This window comes from Acomys russatus, chromosome 16, assembly GCF_903995435.1.
Source record: "Acomys russatus chromosome 16, mAcoRus1.1, whole genome shotgun sequence".
Taxonomy (NCBI): Eukaryota; Metazoa; Chordata; class Mammalia; order Rodentia; family Muridae; genus Acomys; species Acomys russatus.
The window spans coordinates 23,771,126-23,787,669 of record NC_067152.1 but is presented as its reverse complement, the minus strand read 5'-3'; the positions used below and the strand labels follow the sequence as shown (position 1 = coordinate 23,787,669).

The following is a 16,544-nucleotide window of genomic DNA, read 5'->3' as shown; positions in this document are numbered from 1 at the left end:
AGTTAAGAGCACCAGCGGCTTTTCCAGAGGACTGAGGTTCAAGTCCTCAATACATGGCAGCTCACAACCCACTGTAACTCCTATTCTAAGAAATCCAACACCTTAATATAGAAACACATGCAAGCAGAACACCCATGAACATTAAAAATAAAAATAAGCCGGGCGTGGTGGCGCACGCCTTTAATCCCAGCACTCGGGAGACAGAGGCAGGTGGATCGCTGTGAGTTCGAGGCCAGCCTGGTCTACAAAGTGAGTCCAGGATGGCCAAGGCTACACAGAGAAACCCTGTCTCAAAAAACCAAAAAAAAAAAATAAATAAATAAAAATAAATAAATAAATAAAATAAAAATAAAAATAAATTGGTTTTATTTTTTTGGTTTTTCAAGACAGGTTTTCTCTGTTTCACAGAGCCTTGGCTGTCCTGAACTCTCTTTGTAGACCAGGCTGGCCTCCAAACTCACAGCAATTTGCCTGTCTCTGACTCCCAAGTGCTGCAATTAAAGGCATGTGCCACCATGCCTGGCTAAATAAAATATTTCTTAAAACAACTTTATGGTTGGGAGTCAGCATAACATGAGAAACTCTATTAAAGGGTTGCAGCATTCGGAAGATCAAACCACTGTCTAAGGCCTTCATGCCTGTTGCGTTTTTCTTCAAATGAAGTATGTACCTACTAGAGAACCAATTATCAGACAAGTCTGTGGGTCAGGAAGTGCCCTAGTGCCTAGGCTTGACAAAGAGGCAGGTGTTCCTACCTTCATGCTGAGCGACAGGGTCCTTGCTGCTACGTGGAGGGCTCCACCTCTTGCTTCTGTTTGGAAATGAGCTGCGCCTCCTTTAGGGACAGGTACACCTCTTCCTGAGGATCATAGTAGTAGAACTTTCGAATGTAAGAGATCAGAGGTCTGTGAAAGGCAAGGAGACACAAAGTGTACCACTTACAGAGATGCTTCTCAGGATATTTGGCTGCTGTTTCCTTTAAGAAACACCTCTTGCTGAACTCTCCTCCCTTCCCCATTCTTTATGGGTGTGACTACTGAACAGCCTTTGCCAGCCTGACAAATTTCTCACCTTCTCCCTCGGTGCACACTTCTGTCTCCCTCCCTCTACTGCCCTGCACGCTGCCCAAGGCCTGCACGTGAGGCCGACATACAGATCTTCCTCCCTTTTTGCTCATAGCTCTAATGTTAGTGCTAAGACACGAAGAAACCAAGGAACACTGCCTACACATATTTTATGTCAGGTTTGACCTCGGGAGGAACTTGCAAGATGCAGCGGCTTTTCTGCTCACATCACTTCCCTTCACCCCGCCCCAAGCACAACCCTGGACCCCATTGTACTTAGGCAGTGGGAGATCCGGGATATGATCTATTCGGACAAGCTGCCGGATCCGGAATCTGCAAAGATGCTGGAGGGACTTGACATTGCTGAATCTGGACACTGGATAGAGCAGCTGTACTGGAGTTGGTGGCAGTCCTTCAAGAATGAAAACAAAGGAAAATCCTCAGAGAGAATAGAGCAGCTAACTACAGCTCCTACAGGAACAGAAGTGTGGGGGTGTCGTGGAGCTGTTTTAGAGTTCATGTATGTACCCTGTGCTAAGAGGGCTGTTGACGGCCATCTGTGGAAACACCACTACCACGTTTTACTCCAGGGAGTTTAGTGTCCTCTGATAACCTCTCCAGCAACACTTTGTTTTCATTTTTTTCCATACAGGGTCTTGCTATATAGCATAGGCCATGAAACTCACTAGGTAGAGAAGCTAACTTCAACCTAAAGCAATTCTCCTGCCTCAGCCTCCTGAGTACCGGGACCATAGGTGTGAGCCATCACACTTGGATTCTCGAATTACTCTTAACTGTAAAAAATAGCCCAATGAACAAGGCAGCCAGAGACTGCTTGGACCAAGGTGCCAAGCCCAAGCCTGAGGCTCTCAGGGACAGACAAGACCCCAAAGCCTCCCTGTTGGGAATGGGAGAGATCTGTTCAGCAGTGTCCAGCAGTGTCATGAAGACCAGGCTTGGGCATTCAAAGGTACAATGGTTTGAATAGCCTTTATTACCAGGAAGGGTCATGTGTTAAAAGGTTAGCCATGTCTATGGCAGTGCTGGCACAGAACACACATGCTATGAAAGGCCCTACAACATTCCAGCTGGCACATAGGAAGAGGGCAGGTAGGAGGTGAAGCTGATGTCAAAGCTGCCACTCCGGCACTTGTCTCTTCAGGCCAGGCCACCTTGGTACTTTTCCTGCCCCCATTACTCTCCTTTCTACCTACTGGAGCATCAAGCTGGATTACAGGAACAAAAATGATGATGATGCTTTTAAAAGAGCAGCTACAGAGGCTTCAGCAAGCTGGGCTTAGTGCAACACGATGCTCTGGAGCCTGCGGACTTGTGCCTACCAGGCTCCAAGCAAACATCTCTCCCACCCCCAGGATCAGCAGCAGCTCTGGGCAGGGGAAGCCCAACCCCCAGTCAGTGCCACAGAACGGACACCACTAGGAATGGCAGGGACACCAAAACACATTCAAATGAACCAACAGTGCCCTGGTTTCTATAAGTGAAAGGAAAAAGCTGAAAAGTTACTGAAGGAAGGAATTTCTTTTTTCCCCCTTTTCTGGTTTGTCAAAACAGAGTTTCTCTGTGTAGCCTTGGCTGTCCTGAAACTTGTTCTGTAGACCAGGCTGGACTCAAACTCAGAGATCCACCTGCGTCTTCCTCCTGAGTACTGGAACTAACCGGTATGTGCCACCATGCCCAGCTAGGAATTCTTTTCTTAGCCACAGTCATATCCAAAGAAATATTGCAAACACAACTGGTTAGAAAATAAAATCCTATCATTACTGGGGTTTAATTTCAAACAGTTTTAAAATCTTTTTGATTGAAGGCCTGAGAAAAAAAGAAAGTGAAGCTTCTAGGCTGCCTCAAAAAACCATTTTATGGTTGTTGACAACTGACATTCTCCAAAAAGCCAATCAATCACAAAACAACCATTCTGCATGTCAGTAAACAGAAAAGCTTTTGTGTTTACCTTTAGAAACCAACATTTAATTCAAAACCAAGAGATGCTCTTACCTCCATCCCACACATGAAGACACTAAGTGCCTTTGCACTTAGAGAACCTGTTCCAAGCACTGCACTCACTAATAGACAGTCTACCCTTAGCACCTCTCCATCTAAGGAATACAACACAGGGAACCTTAATTCCCTTCTTGGGGGACTCTGAGCACTTGTCACTGGTAATAGCTACCCATGGCAGCCAGCACTTTATGCATGACCAACCTTTGCAAGACACCTCACCCTTGGCAGACTAAAGTCCCTCTTCTCTCTTTGAAAGCCTTTATTCTTCTTCCCCCATCCAGGTGGCTCATTTTTTAAAAAGATTGATTATATTGATTATATATATTTAATTATATATTATTATATTATACCTGCAGGACAGAAGAGGGTACCAGATCACATATAGATGCTTGTAAGTCACCATACAGTTGCTAAGAATTGAACTCAGGACCTCTGGAAGAGCAGACAGTGCTCTTAACCTCTAAGCTATCACTCCAGCCCTGGCTTCCCCCCCCCCCCCAATCTTTCACTATGTGTTGTGTACATCTCTATGACCCCCACTCCTAGGAGGCCAGAGATGGGTGTCAGGTCCCCTGGAGCTGGAGTTTACAGGCATTTGTGAGCCACTGGGAAGAGAAAACCCAGTCCTCTAAAGAGTAACAAACATGCTTAACCCCTCTGCCTTTACTCCAGTCCTTTTCTTTCTTTTTTTTTTTTTCTTTTCTTTCTTTCTTTTTTTTTTTGTTTTTGTTTTTGTTTTTTGAGACAGGGTTTCTCTGTGTAGCCTTGGCTGTCCTGGACTCGCTTTGTAGACCAGGCTGGCCTCGAACTTACAGTGATTCGCCTGCCTCTGCCTCCCAAGTGCTGGGATTAAAGGTGTACGCCACCACCACCTGGCTCCAGCCCTTTTCTTTAGTTTTGTTGTTGTTGCCTTGTTTTTGAAGTTTATTTAATTTTATTTTATGTGCATTGGTGTGAAGGTATCAGATTCCCTGGAACTGGAATTACAGACAGCTGTGAGCTACCATGTGGGTGCTGGGAATTGAACCTGGGTCCTCTGGACGAGCAGTCATTGCTCTTAACCACTGAGCCATCTCTTCAAATCCCTTGTTTTGGTTTTTGAGATGAGGTCTCATATAGTCTGGGATGGGCTCCTTCTGCCTCTACCTCCCAAGTCAGGAAGCAATCAAGGGAGGGGGAGGAGGAAGGGACAGGGAGAGAGGAGGGAGGGAAGGAGGGAGAGGGAGGGGGAGGGGGAGACAGGACAAGTGGGAGATCATTAACACAAGAAAGCCAATGTTTTATAAAGCAAAGAGTTTCTTTGGCTTCTGGTTTTAGAAGCTCCAGTCCACGCTTGCCTGGTCCCACTGCTTTTATGCCTTAGTGAGGCAATACAGAGTTAGCAAAGGAACATGCGACAAAAAAACTTATGCATTTCAAAGGATATTATCAAGGAAGTAAAAACACAGCTGAGATCCAGGCATAGTGATGTACTGACTCAGGAAATAGAGGCAGATTTATCTCTTGAGTTGGAGGCCAGCATGTCTATACCCTGACTCAAATCAAAACAAACAAAAAACTTAAAAAGGCAACAGAAAATGAGAGGCTGTAGTTGCAGATATGGCAAGAGATTTATACCAAATGTACAAAGAACTCTAAAAACTCAACAATAAAAATAATATAATCCAGTTGAAAAATAAAGAAAGCAGGGCACTCAGAGTATAGCACAGTGGGACAGCACATGCTAAGCATGTGCAAAGCTTTAGTTAATGCCCAGCAACCCAAAATGAATAAATGAGGTTTAAAAAAAATAGATAAGAGAGGTGAGAGTAGAGTACGCAGCTGTGCTGGTTAGTGTTAACTGTCCATCTGATCACCGAGGATTATCTTGTTGGCGTTAGCTGAGGAGGGGAGACCTGACCCTCCTCTGTATAAGTACAGAGGAGCTGAGCAGCACAGGCGCTTCCTGCTCTGTTCCTGGGCCTGGATACAATGTGAGCAGCTGCCTCAAGCCTCCGCTAAGCTGACCACATTACTGTGAGCTAAAACTCTTTCTCTGGCTGGAGAGAGGGCTCAGCAGTTACAAGCAATGGCTGCTCTTCCACAGGACAATTCCCAGCACCCACACGGCAGCTCACAACTCCAGTTTCAGGGGACCCTAGGACTCTGCTTCAGTCTGCCTGCCTGTGATGCCACTGCCTACCTGTCACTGGGCATGGCTTTGCCCAGTGTATAAAAGGACAAACCACTCGCTCCTCTCTCTTTTCTCTCCCTCCTCCTCTCTTCCTCTCTGTCTCTCTGGGGTACCCCTCTCCCTTTCTTTCTCTTCCCAAGCTCAATTTAATAAACATCTCCATCTAATATCTGTTGACTGGCTTTTTTTTTTTTTTTTTTTGAGACAGAGTTTCTCTGTGTAGCCTTGGCTGCCTGGTCTTGCTTTGTAGACCAGGCTGGCCTCGAACTCACAGAGATCCGCCTGCCTCTGCCTCCTGAGTGCTGGGATTAAAGGTGTGCGCTACCATGCCTGGCGCATCTTATGTCTTAATTTTTAAATCATTAAAGATCTGATGTCGTCTTCTGGCCTTGTCAGGCACTAGGCATACAGGCACACCTGTGGTACACAGACACATGCAGGCAAAACATCCATATACATTGTGCTGGATGGTTTTATGTCAACCTGACACGAGCTAGAGTAATCTAAGAGGAAGGAAGCTCAAATGAGGAAATTACTCTAAAGACTGGACTGTAGGCAGACCATTTTGGCTGTGGGGTATTTTATCAATTAGTGGCTGATGGGGGTAGGGCCATTGTAGGTGGTGCCATCCCTGAGTAGGCTGAGCAAGCCATAGGGAGCAAGCCAGTGAGCAGCACTCCCCACGGCCTCTGCACTAGCTCCGGCCTCTGGGTGCTTCCCTCAGTGAGCTGTGACTCAGGACAGGTAAGCCACATAAACTCTTTGCTCCCCAAAGTTGCTTTGGTCATGGTGTTCTATCACAGCAATAATGACCTAACTAGGATGCATATAAATAAACAAACTTTTCAAAGATAAAATAAATACTTCCTCCCTTAGGTTGCTTTGTTTGTTTTTTGAGACAGGGTTTCTTTGTGCCATCCTGGTTGTCCTGGACTCACTTTGTAGACCAGGTTGGCCTCAAACTCACAGAGGACTGCCTCTGATTCACGAGTGCTGGGATTAAAGGCATGCGCCACCATGCCTGGCCTTCGGTTGCTTTTTTATATGATATTATTATATATTTTTTTGAGACAGGGTCTCACTATATAGCCCGTGGCTAGCCTAGAAAGCACTTTTAGTTATTTCTGTGTATGTATGTGTGCATGCTTGAGTTTCTGTGTACCATGTGTGCACACGCATGCAGAGAACCCCGACTTGGAGCTACACGCAGTTGTGAGCCACCTGATATGAGTGCTCAAAATGAAGCCTGAGTCCTCTAAAAGAGCAGCACGTATTTTTAAAAAAAGGTTTATTCATTTTTATTTCATGTGTATTAGTGTTTTGCCTATATGTATGTAGGTGCACTGCATGCGTGTCTGGCCTGAGGAGGTCAGAGGAGGGAGCTAGATCCCTTGAAACTGGAATTACAGGCAGCTGTGAAGTGCCATCTGCGTGCTGCGAATGGAACCCAGGTTCCCCACTAAAGCAAGACGGACATTTAACCACAAGCTCTGTCTCTGGCTTTCCTTAGGCTGTTTCACAGCATTTTATCATAGCAACAAGAAACTAAGTGAGAAATTGGTACCAGGAACAGGGTCACTGAACCTGCTCTGTGGCTGGAATGTGGACGAGTGTTGAACAGTGCACGGAAAAGCTCCAGAGTGCAGGAACCAGAGCTTCGCTGGCCTCCTCATGGGAACTAGGAAGGCAGGAGCACTGAGGAGCCCTGGAATAGTGGGCCACTCACCAGGCCCCAGAGGGGACAAGGACTCTACCAGGAGCTGGGCAAGAGGCCACTCATGAACTTAATTAGCCAGGAATGTGCCTTCATTCTTTTTATGCCTGAGAACCCGAGAAACGTGGAAAGCTAATGGAGGAAGTTGTCTGGCACAGGAAATTTCAAAACAAGAGGGCAGTGCTGAGAGTGCTAGTGCTGAGAGAGTGGCTGTAATTGTTAAAGAGATCAGCACCATTGAAGAGGCACCTCCTATCAGCACTAGCCTAACTGGAAAGGTCTGTGGGAAAACCTCGCCCTCGGGGCCCATCTTGTGAAGACCTGGGCTAGCTTTAAAGGAAAGCCTAAGCTTACAGCACACCAGGACCCTTGAAAGCTCCAAGTTTGTAGCTTGTTTGATTCTATGGGAGCTCACAGTTAAGACTCTGGGCTTTTTTCTTTTTTTTTAAGAGTTGATAGCTGGGTGGTGGTGGCACACACCTTTAATCTCAGCACTGGAGAGGCAGAGGCAGGTGGATCCCTGTGAGTTCCAAGCCAGGCTGGTCTACAAAGTGAGTCTAGGACAGCCAAGACTATGCAGAGAGACCCTGTCTCGAAAAACAAAACAAAACAAGAGTTGGGTGATCAAGGTGGATGGGTGGGGTAAAAGCACTTGAAGCCAAGCCTGAATTCAACACCCAGAGCCCATACGGTGGAAGGAGAGAGCCAACTCCAGCAAGCTGACCTCTGAGCTTTACATGAGCACTATGGCACAGGAATGTGTGTGTACACAAGCACAAATAAATAAATGTAATACATCTTTTAATTTAAAAAATGAAATTGGGGGGCTGGAGAGATGGCTCAGTGGTTAATAGCACTGCCTGCTCTTCCAAAGGACCTGGGTTCAATTCCCAGCACCCACATGGCAGCTCACAACTGTCTGTAACTCCAAGATCTGACACACTCACACCAATGCATATACATTAAAATTAAATTAAAAATATTTTTAAAAAATGAAATTGGTCGCCAGGTGTGGTGGCTCACACCTTTAATCCCAGCACTTAGGAGGCAGAGGCAGGCGGATCTCTGTGAGTTCGAGGCCAGCCTGGTCTACAAAGTGAATCCTGGACAGCCAAGTCTACACAGAGAAATCCTGTCTCAAAAAAACAGAAAGAAAGAAAGAAAGAAAGGAATTGGCTGGGTAGTGGTGGTGGTGGCGGCAGCAGTGGCGCACACCTTTAATCCCAGAACTCGGGAGGCAGAAGCAGGCAGATCTCTGTGAGTTCGAGGCCAACCTGATCTACAAAGTGAGTCCAGGACAGCCAAGGATACACAGGGAAAACCTGTCTTGAAAAACCAAGAAAGATTAAATATTAAAGGCAATGTGGATTTTTAAAGTCAGTTGGAAGGCAGACACTATACTATATATGTTATAAGATGGCCATGAGCCTGCAGGGACAAGAGGTAGAACTGTGATGGTTAGTTCTGTCATTTTTTGTTTGTTTGTTTGTTTTGGTTTTGGTTTTTTGAGACAGGGTTTCTCTGTGTGGCCTTGGCTGTCCTGGACTCTAGTGCTGTCATTTTATCAATCTATAATCACCTAGAATGGGCATGCCTGTGTAGGACAGTCTTGATTATTTTTTGTTTGTATTGTTTTTCAACACAGGGTTTCTCTGTATAGCCCTGCCCAGTCTTGATTATTTTAACTGAGGCAGAAAGACCCATTCAGGTAAACATTTATACAAATAAAATATATAAATCCAGAGCCAGGCATGGTGGCACATGCCTTTAATCCTAGCCCTTGGGAAGCAGAGGCAGGAGGGTCACTATGAGTTTGAGGCCAGCTTGATCTAGGACAGCCAAGGCTACACAGAGAAACCCTGTCTTGAAAAACTAAAAATAAATAAATAAATAAGTAAATCTAAAGGGAAAAAAAAAGCAACCAAAAACATTTAAAAATTAAAGATTTAAAAGTTGGCCGTGGTGGTGCAAGCCTTTAACCACAGCACTGGGGGCGGGGTGGTGCAGAGGGTGGCGAATCTCTGTGAGTTTGAGAGGCCAGCCAGGCCTAGTGAGTTCTAAGACAGCCAGGGCTATAGACAGACCATCACTCAAAGAGAGAGATTTAAAAAACATCAAATTTGGGAAAAGGGGTATGACTAAACTGTAGTGTATAGGGATAGGTATGTTTTTGTTTTGTTTTGGTTTGTTTTTGTTTTTTGGGGTTTTTTTTTTTTTTTTTTTTTTTTTTTTTTTTTTGGTTTTGTTTTGGATTTTTGAGGGGATAGGCATTTCAATGATCCAATTATTGGTAATAGAAAAATGAAAACCACACACTTATGCCAGCACTGGGGAGCTGAACAGTCAAGGGCTGCATGACATTGCCTAGAAAAAGAAAGAGCAACAGAAGAAAGTCTCAACTATCAACGGAAACCAGGAGGCTTGTGCGGTGGCTGGCGGTGTTCAAGTTCTGCCTGCGTGGTTTTCACCTTATACCTAGAAGAGGTACAGTTACCTCTTCTCCACCAACTGTCCAAACTAGACCAGTCAAACCTTTAGATCCAATAATGATTTTACAGGAAGTTCAGAGACCCATACTGTTACCATGGGGTTACAATAGGTAAATTCCAGACAGAATGATATTTTATTTAAAAGTATTCTTGAGATAGGGTCTCATCCTAGAGTACACAACTTGATATGTTTAAAATCTTGTCCCAGCAAGGCATAGCAGCTTCAGCCAGGCAGTGGTGGCGCCGCCTTTAATCCCAGCACTCGGGAGGCAGAGGCAGGTGGATCATCTCTGTAAATTCAAGGCCAATCTGGTCTACAAAGCGAGTCAAGAACAAGCCAGGACTACAAGAGAAACCCTGTCTCCAAAAACCAAAAAAGAAAAAAAAAAAAGGCATAACAACTTTCACCTATTAAAATAAATATGGTAGAGCAGCTTTCACCTATGATTCCAGCACTTAGGAGGCTAAAGCAAGGGAATTGCACAAGCTCAGGACTAATGTGGGCTACATACTGAGTGCTGAGATCAGAAGCTCATCTTCAGCTAGGTAGTGTACTTGAAGCCAGCCTGGGGTCCATGAGATGCTGCCTCCCAAAGCAAATACGTATGCACAGAGAAAGAACAGACAGAGCCGAGAGTGCGATTCCACTGCAGAGCTTGCTCAGTGTGCTCAAGACCCTGGCTTCAGTTCACATGCTTCATGTGGGGATTACAAATATGCCCACGCCGCCCAGTTTATGTTGTGTGGAGGCTGAACTGGGGCTTCATGCATGCTAGACAAACATTCCACCAAACGGGCTGATGCCCAGTCCCGTTATCTATGACTTTACTAGAGGAACCGATTAGCTACCTTTAGGGTAGCATAACAATTAAGAGATATGCGACAGTCACTCAGTAACACTGTAGCAAATACTCTACCCCTGCACAGCGTTAGAAATTTTCGCTGCAATTTCTGATGATAAAGTACATTTGTGGGATAAAAAGAGCTGTACTGGTGGAGCCCAAGAGTCCACCAAGTCTCTCGCAGAGATGCTCCAGAGTCATGCTGAGCGTTGCCTAGCTCACCAACAAGCAGAGCACATCACCCTGTTTCTGCAATCATGTCTTTGTCTTTCTATACCATCCCTTCCTTAAGTCTGTGTGCTCCTGCAGGGCGTCACCTGGCTTACTTTTACACTGAGTTACAAATAATGTTTGTTAAATAAATATCCATCATATCCACAAATGTTTAAAATTGCTAAGCAGAGTCAATCCTATGAAGAATTCTAACATTTTCCTTCAACTAAGACAAGCAAGCGCACAAGTCCCCCGACAGTGCTGGCAGCATGGCAGCGAATACCAAATGAAGTGAGAATTAATACAGTTCACACCCTGTCTTGCCTTATTTAAATCGCCAACATTATATAAACATCACTGTCACCTGGCCCAATCCTGTTCCTGATGTTCTGCCCGAGGCTCCCCAACAACTCCTACATTTTAGAGCAATTTCTTGGCACCCGCTTAGGAAGCTAATTTGATTCAAAGTGAAAACAGGAAGTTCTCACTTTAAGTTCTGTTTGTATCCTACAAATTCCTCACATAAAATGCTAAGAACCAAGCTCCTCTACACTGCTCCTTCATCTCCTCTGAGAGACCAGACAGAGCTACCTTCTTGCATGGGCTGGTTGACTGTATGACCACACTAGTGAAGCCACAGCAGGCATCTCTGTAAACTACAACTGAACCCAGCATTGTGGCCTGTCTGGTGAGCCCACTCTCACCCCCGTTCCTGGGGAAATGACTGTTCACACTGCTCTGTTTCACATGTAAGAGTTAAGAAGCCTTAACAGTGACAAGGAGCCGTTCTCACTGTCAAATGTTACAAGGTGCACGGGCATCAGAGATGGAGCAGTTTTCTTACTCATGTGCTCAGAGAAGCTGACACCACTCTTCAGAACACTGTAGGATCAATGTACAAGAGCTGGGATTAGTCAATGAACTCTGCAGGACAAAGTTTCAGCTGTGGTTTTGTTTAGGGGCTGGAACATTATGGTAGGATACTAGATCATATCCAAGTTGGGTTTAATAATTAATATAACTAGCAGGTGACTGAGGCAAAAGGACCAGATGTTTGAGACCAGCTTGGGCTACATAGAAAGTTCAAGACCAGCTGAAATACACAGTAAGGCCCTGTCTCACAAAAGTTACAATAATAATTACTGTAACTACAGATTTACCTGGGACCCTGGATCTCAAGAAGTAGAGAAACTTCCCATTTTTGGAGTGCATGATGGCTCTCTTAATGAACTCTACCACAGACTGACAGCGATCCTCAAACTTGGGATGGCACCATAAGCTGAAGGTTCCTGAAAGGAAAAGTTAAGAGTAAATTTACAAACTTTTTTGGTAGGGTATGGTAATACATTCTTGTCACCCTAGCACCCAGGAGTCTAAGGCAGGAAGATTTAAGCTAGAGGACAGACTGAAGTACATAGCAAAACTCTAAAAACAACAAGAACAAAAACAAACCAGGGCTAGAGAGATGGCTCAGAGGTTCAGAGCACTGGCTGTTCTTCCAAATGTCCTGAGTTCAATTCCCAGCAACTACATGATAGCTCACAACCATCTATACTAGGATCTGACGCCCTCTTCAGACCTGCTGGCTCACATGTAGATAGAATACTGTATAAATAATAAATAAATCTTTAAAAACCAAAACAAAATTTTTTGTTTCTTTTGTTGTTTTTTGGGCCTGGCTGCCCTGGAACTCTCTCTATAGACATGGTTGGCCTTGAACTCACGGAAATCCACCTGCCTCTGCCCCCTGGTCCTGAGAGTAAAGGTGTGCACCAACACTGTCTGGCTGAACATTTTAATGTTTTTAATAACTCATTCTATTTTTTAAAAAAAGATTTATTTATTTATTATGTATACAATGTTGTGCCATGAATGTGTGCCTGCACTCCAGAAGAGGGTACCTGACCTCATTACAGATGGTTGAAAGCCATCATGTGGTTGCTGGGAATTGAACTTAGGACCTCTGGAAGAGCAGTCAGTACTCTTAACTGCTGAGCCATCTCTCTAGCCCAATAACTAAACTCTTAAAAATTAAATTTAAGGGTATACAGAGAAATCATCTTGAAAAAAAAACAACAAATAAATTTTAAACAACTTTTTTTAAAAATTCACTTTGCGGCCGGGCATGGTGGTGCACACCTTTAATCCCAGCACTCGGGAGGCAGAGGCAGGCAGATCACTGTGAGTTCGAGGCCAGCCTGGTCTACAAAGTGAGTGTAGGACAGCGAAGGCTACACAAAGAAACCGTGTCTCAAAAACCAAAAATAAATACATAAATAATAAAAATAAAAATAAATTAAAAAAATAAGTTCACTTTGCTGGGGATGATGGCACACACCTTTAGCCCTCGCACTCTGAATGCAGAAGCAGGTGGATCTCTGAGTTCAAGGCCAGCCTGGTCTATAGAGTCCCAGGACAGCCAGGGCCACACAGAGAAATCCTGTCTTGAAAACCCAAAAACCAAACCAAACAACAACAAAACCTCAAAAATCTTAAGATAAAAAAAAAATAGAGGGCCAGCAAGATGGCTCAGTGTGTAAAAGCACTTGCCACCAAAGATAACAACCTGAGTTCTCACCTGAGAACCAACATAGCAGGAGGAAAACACTGACTCCCTCAGATTGCCCAATCTACCATACACATGGGATAGCGTACACACACGTTTGCACACAATCAGCCACAAAATGCATAAATTAAAAAGAATTGTTAAAAATTACATTTAGAAAAAGTGTAAAAGACTTTTTCTTCCATATGTATTACTACGCCTTCAATGTCTTACTTCGCATATTTATGTTTATAAATGCTAACTATATCGGGCATATAATAAGGACACACACATGCTATAAAGGGTGTGAGGGGAAAGGACTATAGTAAAAGTGCGTGTGATCTCAGACCTCAGCCTTCAAGTGTGCACACTACTCACTCTTCAAGTGTCCATTCTTGTCTAACAGGCACAGAGAAAGCAAACTAGGTCTTTCCTTCTGAAGCTTCTAAAACCCCAGCGTGACATTTCTACCTCACACTCCAGAGTCACAAAGGGAAAGGGGAATCTAACTCCTATAACTTAATACTAGGTTCCAAAGGGAGGCAGAGGCAGGTAGATTTCTATGAGTTCCAGAGCAGCCTGGTCTACAAAGTGACTCCAGGACAGCCAGGGATACACAGAGAAACCCTGTCTCAAAAAACCAAGCCAAACCAAACAAACAAACAAAACCCCCAAGACCCAAAGCTAGGTTCCAAAAGACTTAACCACAGAAAGAGCACAGTTTGGGGTCACTAACACTCCAGGGAACTGCAGACTCAAGTCCCTGCAGCTTTCTTTTTTTTTTTTTTTTTTTTTGGTTTTTCGAGACAGGGTTTCTCTGTGTAGCCTTGGCTGTCCTGGACTCACTTTGTAGACCAGGCTGGCCTCGAACTCACAGAGATCCGCCTGCCTCTGCCTCCCGAGTGCTGGGATTAAAGGTGTGCGCCACCACACCCGGCCCCTGCAGCTTTCTTACAGTATCACTGAAAAGGAAGAAGGCATGTCCTCTGCCAACAGGCACAGGCACAAAGCTGCTTTCTACCAAAAACCCCATTTATTTAAGAAGAAAGGGCCTTTAAGCAAACAGTCACTGGAGAAGTACTTCGGATAGCTCGTCCTCCTCACCTCTCATGAACCTAACGATCAAGAAGCATTCCTCTACCACTCTCAGTATTAACAGCTGCCTCACTCTGAACTGCTTTATTTTGTATTGGTTTATCTGTGATCCTGCTCTTTTGGAACAGCAGAAAAACAGGCAGCAATGACTTCCTACCACATCCTACTCCCAACAGTTACCTAACCCATAGCTTCTTTAGTTTTTAAAGCCTTATTTGTATTTTTTATTTATGTGTACGTGTGTGTTCCATGTATGTACGGGTACCCATGGAGGCCAAAGGAAAGCACCAGATTCCCTAGAACTAGAGTTACAAACAGTTGTGAGCCCCCTGACATGATGCTGCGAACTGAACTCTGGGAGAGCAGCAAGTAAGTGTTCATCACCACTAAGCCATCTTTCCTAAGCTAATTCATGGCATCTTTTTTGTTTTGTTTTGGTTTGGTTTTTGGCTTTTCAAGACAAGATTTTTCTATAGCCCTGGCTGTCCTGGACCTCATTCTATAGAGCAGACCTCAAACTCAGAGAGACCCATCTGCCTCTGCCTAAGTGCTAGGATTAAAGGTGTGTACCACCATAGTGGTGCTCTTAACTACTGAGCCAACTCCCCTTACCCCAAGCTTTTTTTCTTTTAATTATTTAGAACATACAATTTTACTATTTATTAAAGACAAAAACATTTGCATGCTAAGCTGAATATGTCTGTTATTTTTATAAAAAGAATTAAATCCTGGACTGGTCATGATAGAGCACACATTTAATTCCAGCACTCAAGAGGCAGAGGCAGGCATCAGATCTCTTGAGTTCTAGGCCAGCCTGGTCTATGTAGTGAGTTCCAGGACAGCCAGGGCTATGTGGAGAGATTCTGTCTCAAAAAAACAAAACAAAACGAAACAAAACCAAAAAGAAACAAACAAACAAAAAATTTCAAACCAAACAAACAAAAAGAATTAAGTCTTGGCTGAATGTTTGCTACTGCAGGATTTGGAACACCAATATTTTTCAGAGTTGACAGATATTTAAAACTGAATGTTGCCGGGCGTGGTGGCGCACACCTTTAATCCCAGCACTTGGGAGGCAGAAGCAGGTGAGTCTGAGACCAGTCTGGTCTACAAAGTGAGTCCAGGACAGCCAAGACTACACAGAGAAACCCTGTCGCAAAAAACTAAAACAGAACAGAACAAAACAAAAAAAAAACCCTGAATGTTGTGGCATCTGCCTACAATCATAGCACTTAGAAAGCAGGAGTTCAAGTCCAGTCTTGCACTCCTCCGGCAAGATGGGAGGCAGGAATAAGATAGTCCTTTAGAAGCTCAGGCCAACTATGCTGATGTATGCTGCACTAGTGAACAGGACAGTCTCAAGGGAAAGTGTACAGGCTGATGTTCAAGACGTTCAAGGTGTCCCCAACTTCACAGGCGCCCTGTAGCATGTACATTCCTGCACTTACCCCTCCCCCACCCTAGTGAGCTGTGGGGATGTGGGGATGTGGGGCCGCTTCCAGCTGTGCGCAGCAGCTGACCATGATTTGCCTCGTGCTTTAGCAGAAGCATAGTTTTGCCAGCTGCAGATAATTTCTGTGACTGTGTGACATTTGGAATTCTGGGAACTTTTCAGAGGGTATATAAATGCTAAAGCCCCATAGACATGGTCAGTGGTTGTTAGTCATTCAGGGGGGTTGGCTCCAGCTTGTTAGTAGTCATGTTCAAAAAAGAAACAAAAGGAAAGAAATTAGATTCGGGGATCGCTATCTCTTTCTCTCCCAGCTAGTGATAGGGAGTGAAATGGGGGAGGGGAGTGATAAAGGGTGGGAAAAAGAAGAACTCACAAAGTAGCAAAGAGCAGCTTCTCCTTTCTCTTTCTCTCTCTCTCTCTCTCTCTCTCTCTCTCTCTCTCTCTCTCTCTCACACACACACACACACACACACACACACACACACACACACACAGCAGATAGGCTGGAAACTAGCTTAGAGGTTAAGAGCAGTCACTACCTTTGCAGGTTTGGTGGCTACCATTCATATCCTGCAGCTCCAGGACACCTAATGCCCTCTTCAGGTGGTGCATACACATACACTCAAGCCCACACACATAAAATAAAAATGATGAAATAAAAATTTAAAAGGAGGGCAGGGGACTAGCTCAGCAAAGGCAGGAAAAGGCGAAGCTGGAGAAAGGCGTCCTCCCGGGCAGTGCCTCTTACCTCTATAGTGCTCCATTCTGGTGTGGTGGGTGATACCCTGTGATCGAAAGCTGAGGCTCAGGATGTAACGAGGATCAGAGCTGTCTCGTACCAGGAAAGAACCATCTGGCTTCCCTTTCAGCTTCATCTCTGCATCTTCCCAATTCATAGGCCCCCAGTACCAACCACACTATAAAAGGTAGGAAATAG

General features: G+C 44.6%; 1 protein-coding gene across 1 annotated transcript in view; it reads right to left on the bottom strand.

The window, feature by feature from the left end:
- Positions 1 to 775: 775 nt before the first annotated feature.
- Socs7 (suppressor of cytokine signaling 7) overlaps positions 776 to 16,544 on the bottom strand; it is a 32,968-nt gene continuing 17,199 nt past the window's right edge. The window contains exons 6-9 of the mRNA XM_051158428.1: positions 16,356 to 16,524; positions 11,675 to 11,803; positions 1,341 to 1,476; positions 776 to 905 (exon numbers count right to left, since the gene is read on the bottom strand). Of these exons, the coding sequence (XP_051014385.1) occupies positions 785 to 905; positions 1,341 to 1,476; positions 11,675 to 11,803; positions 16,356 to 16,524 (555 nt within the window). The 3' untranslated portion in view covers positions 776 to 784. The remainder of the gene's footprint in view (positions 906 to 1,340; positions 1,477 to 11,674; positions 11,804 to 16,355; positions 16,525 to 16,544) is intronic.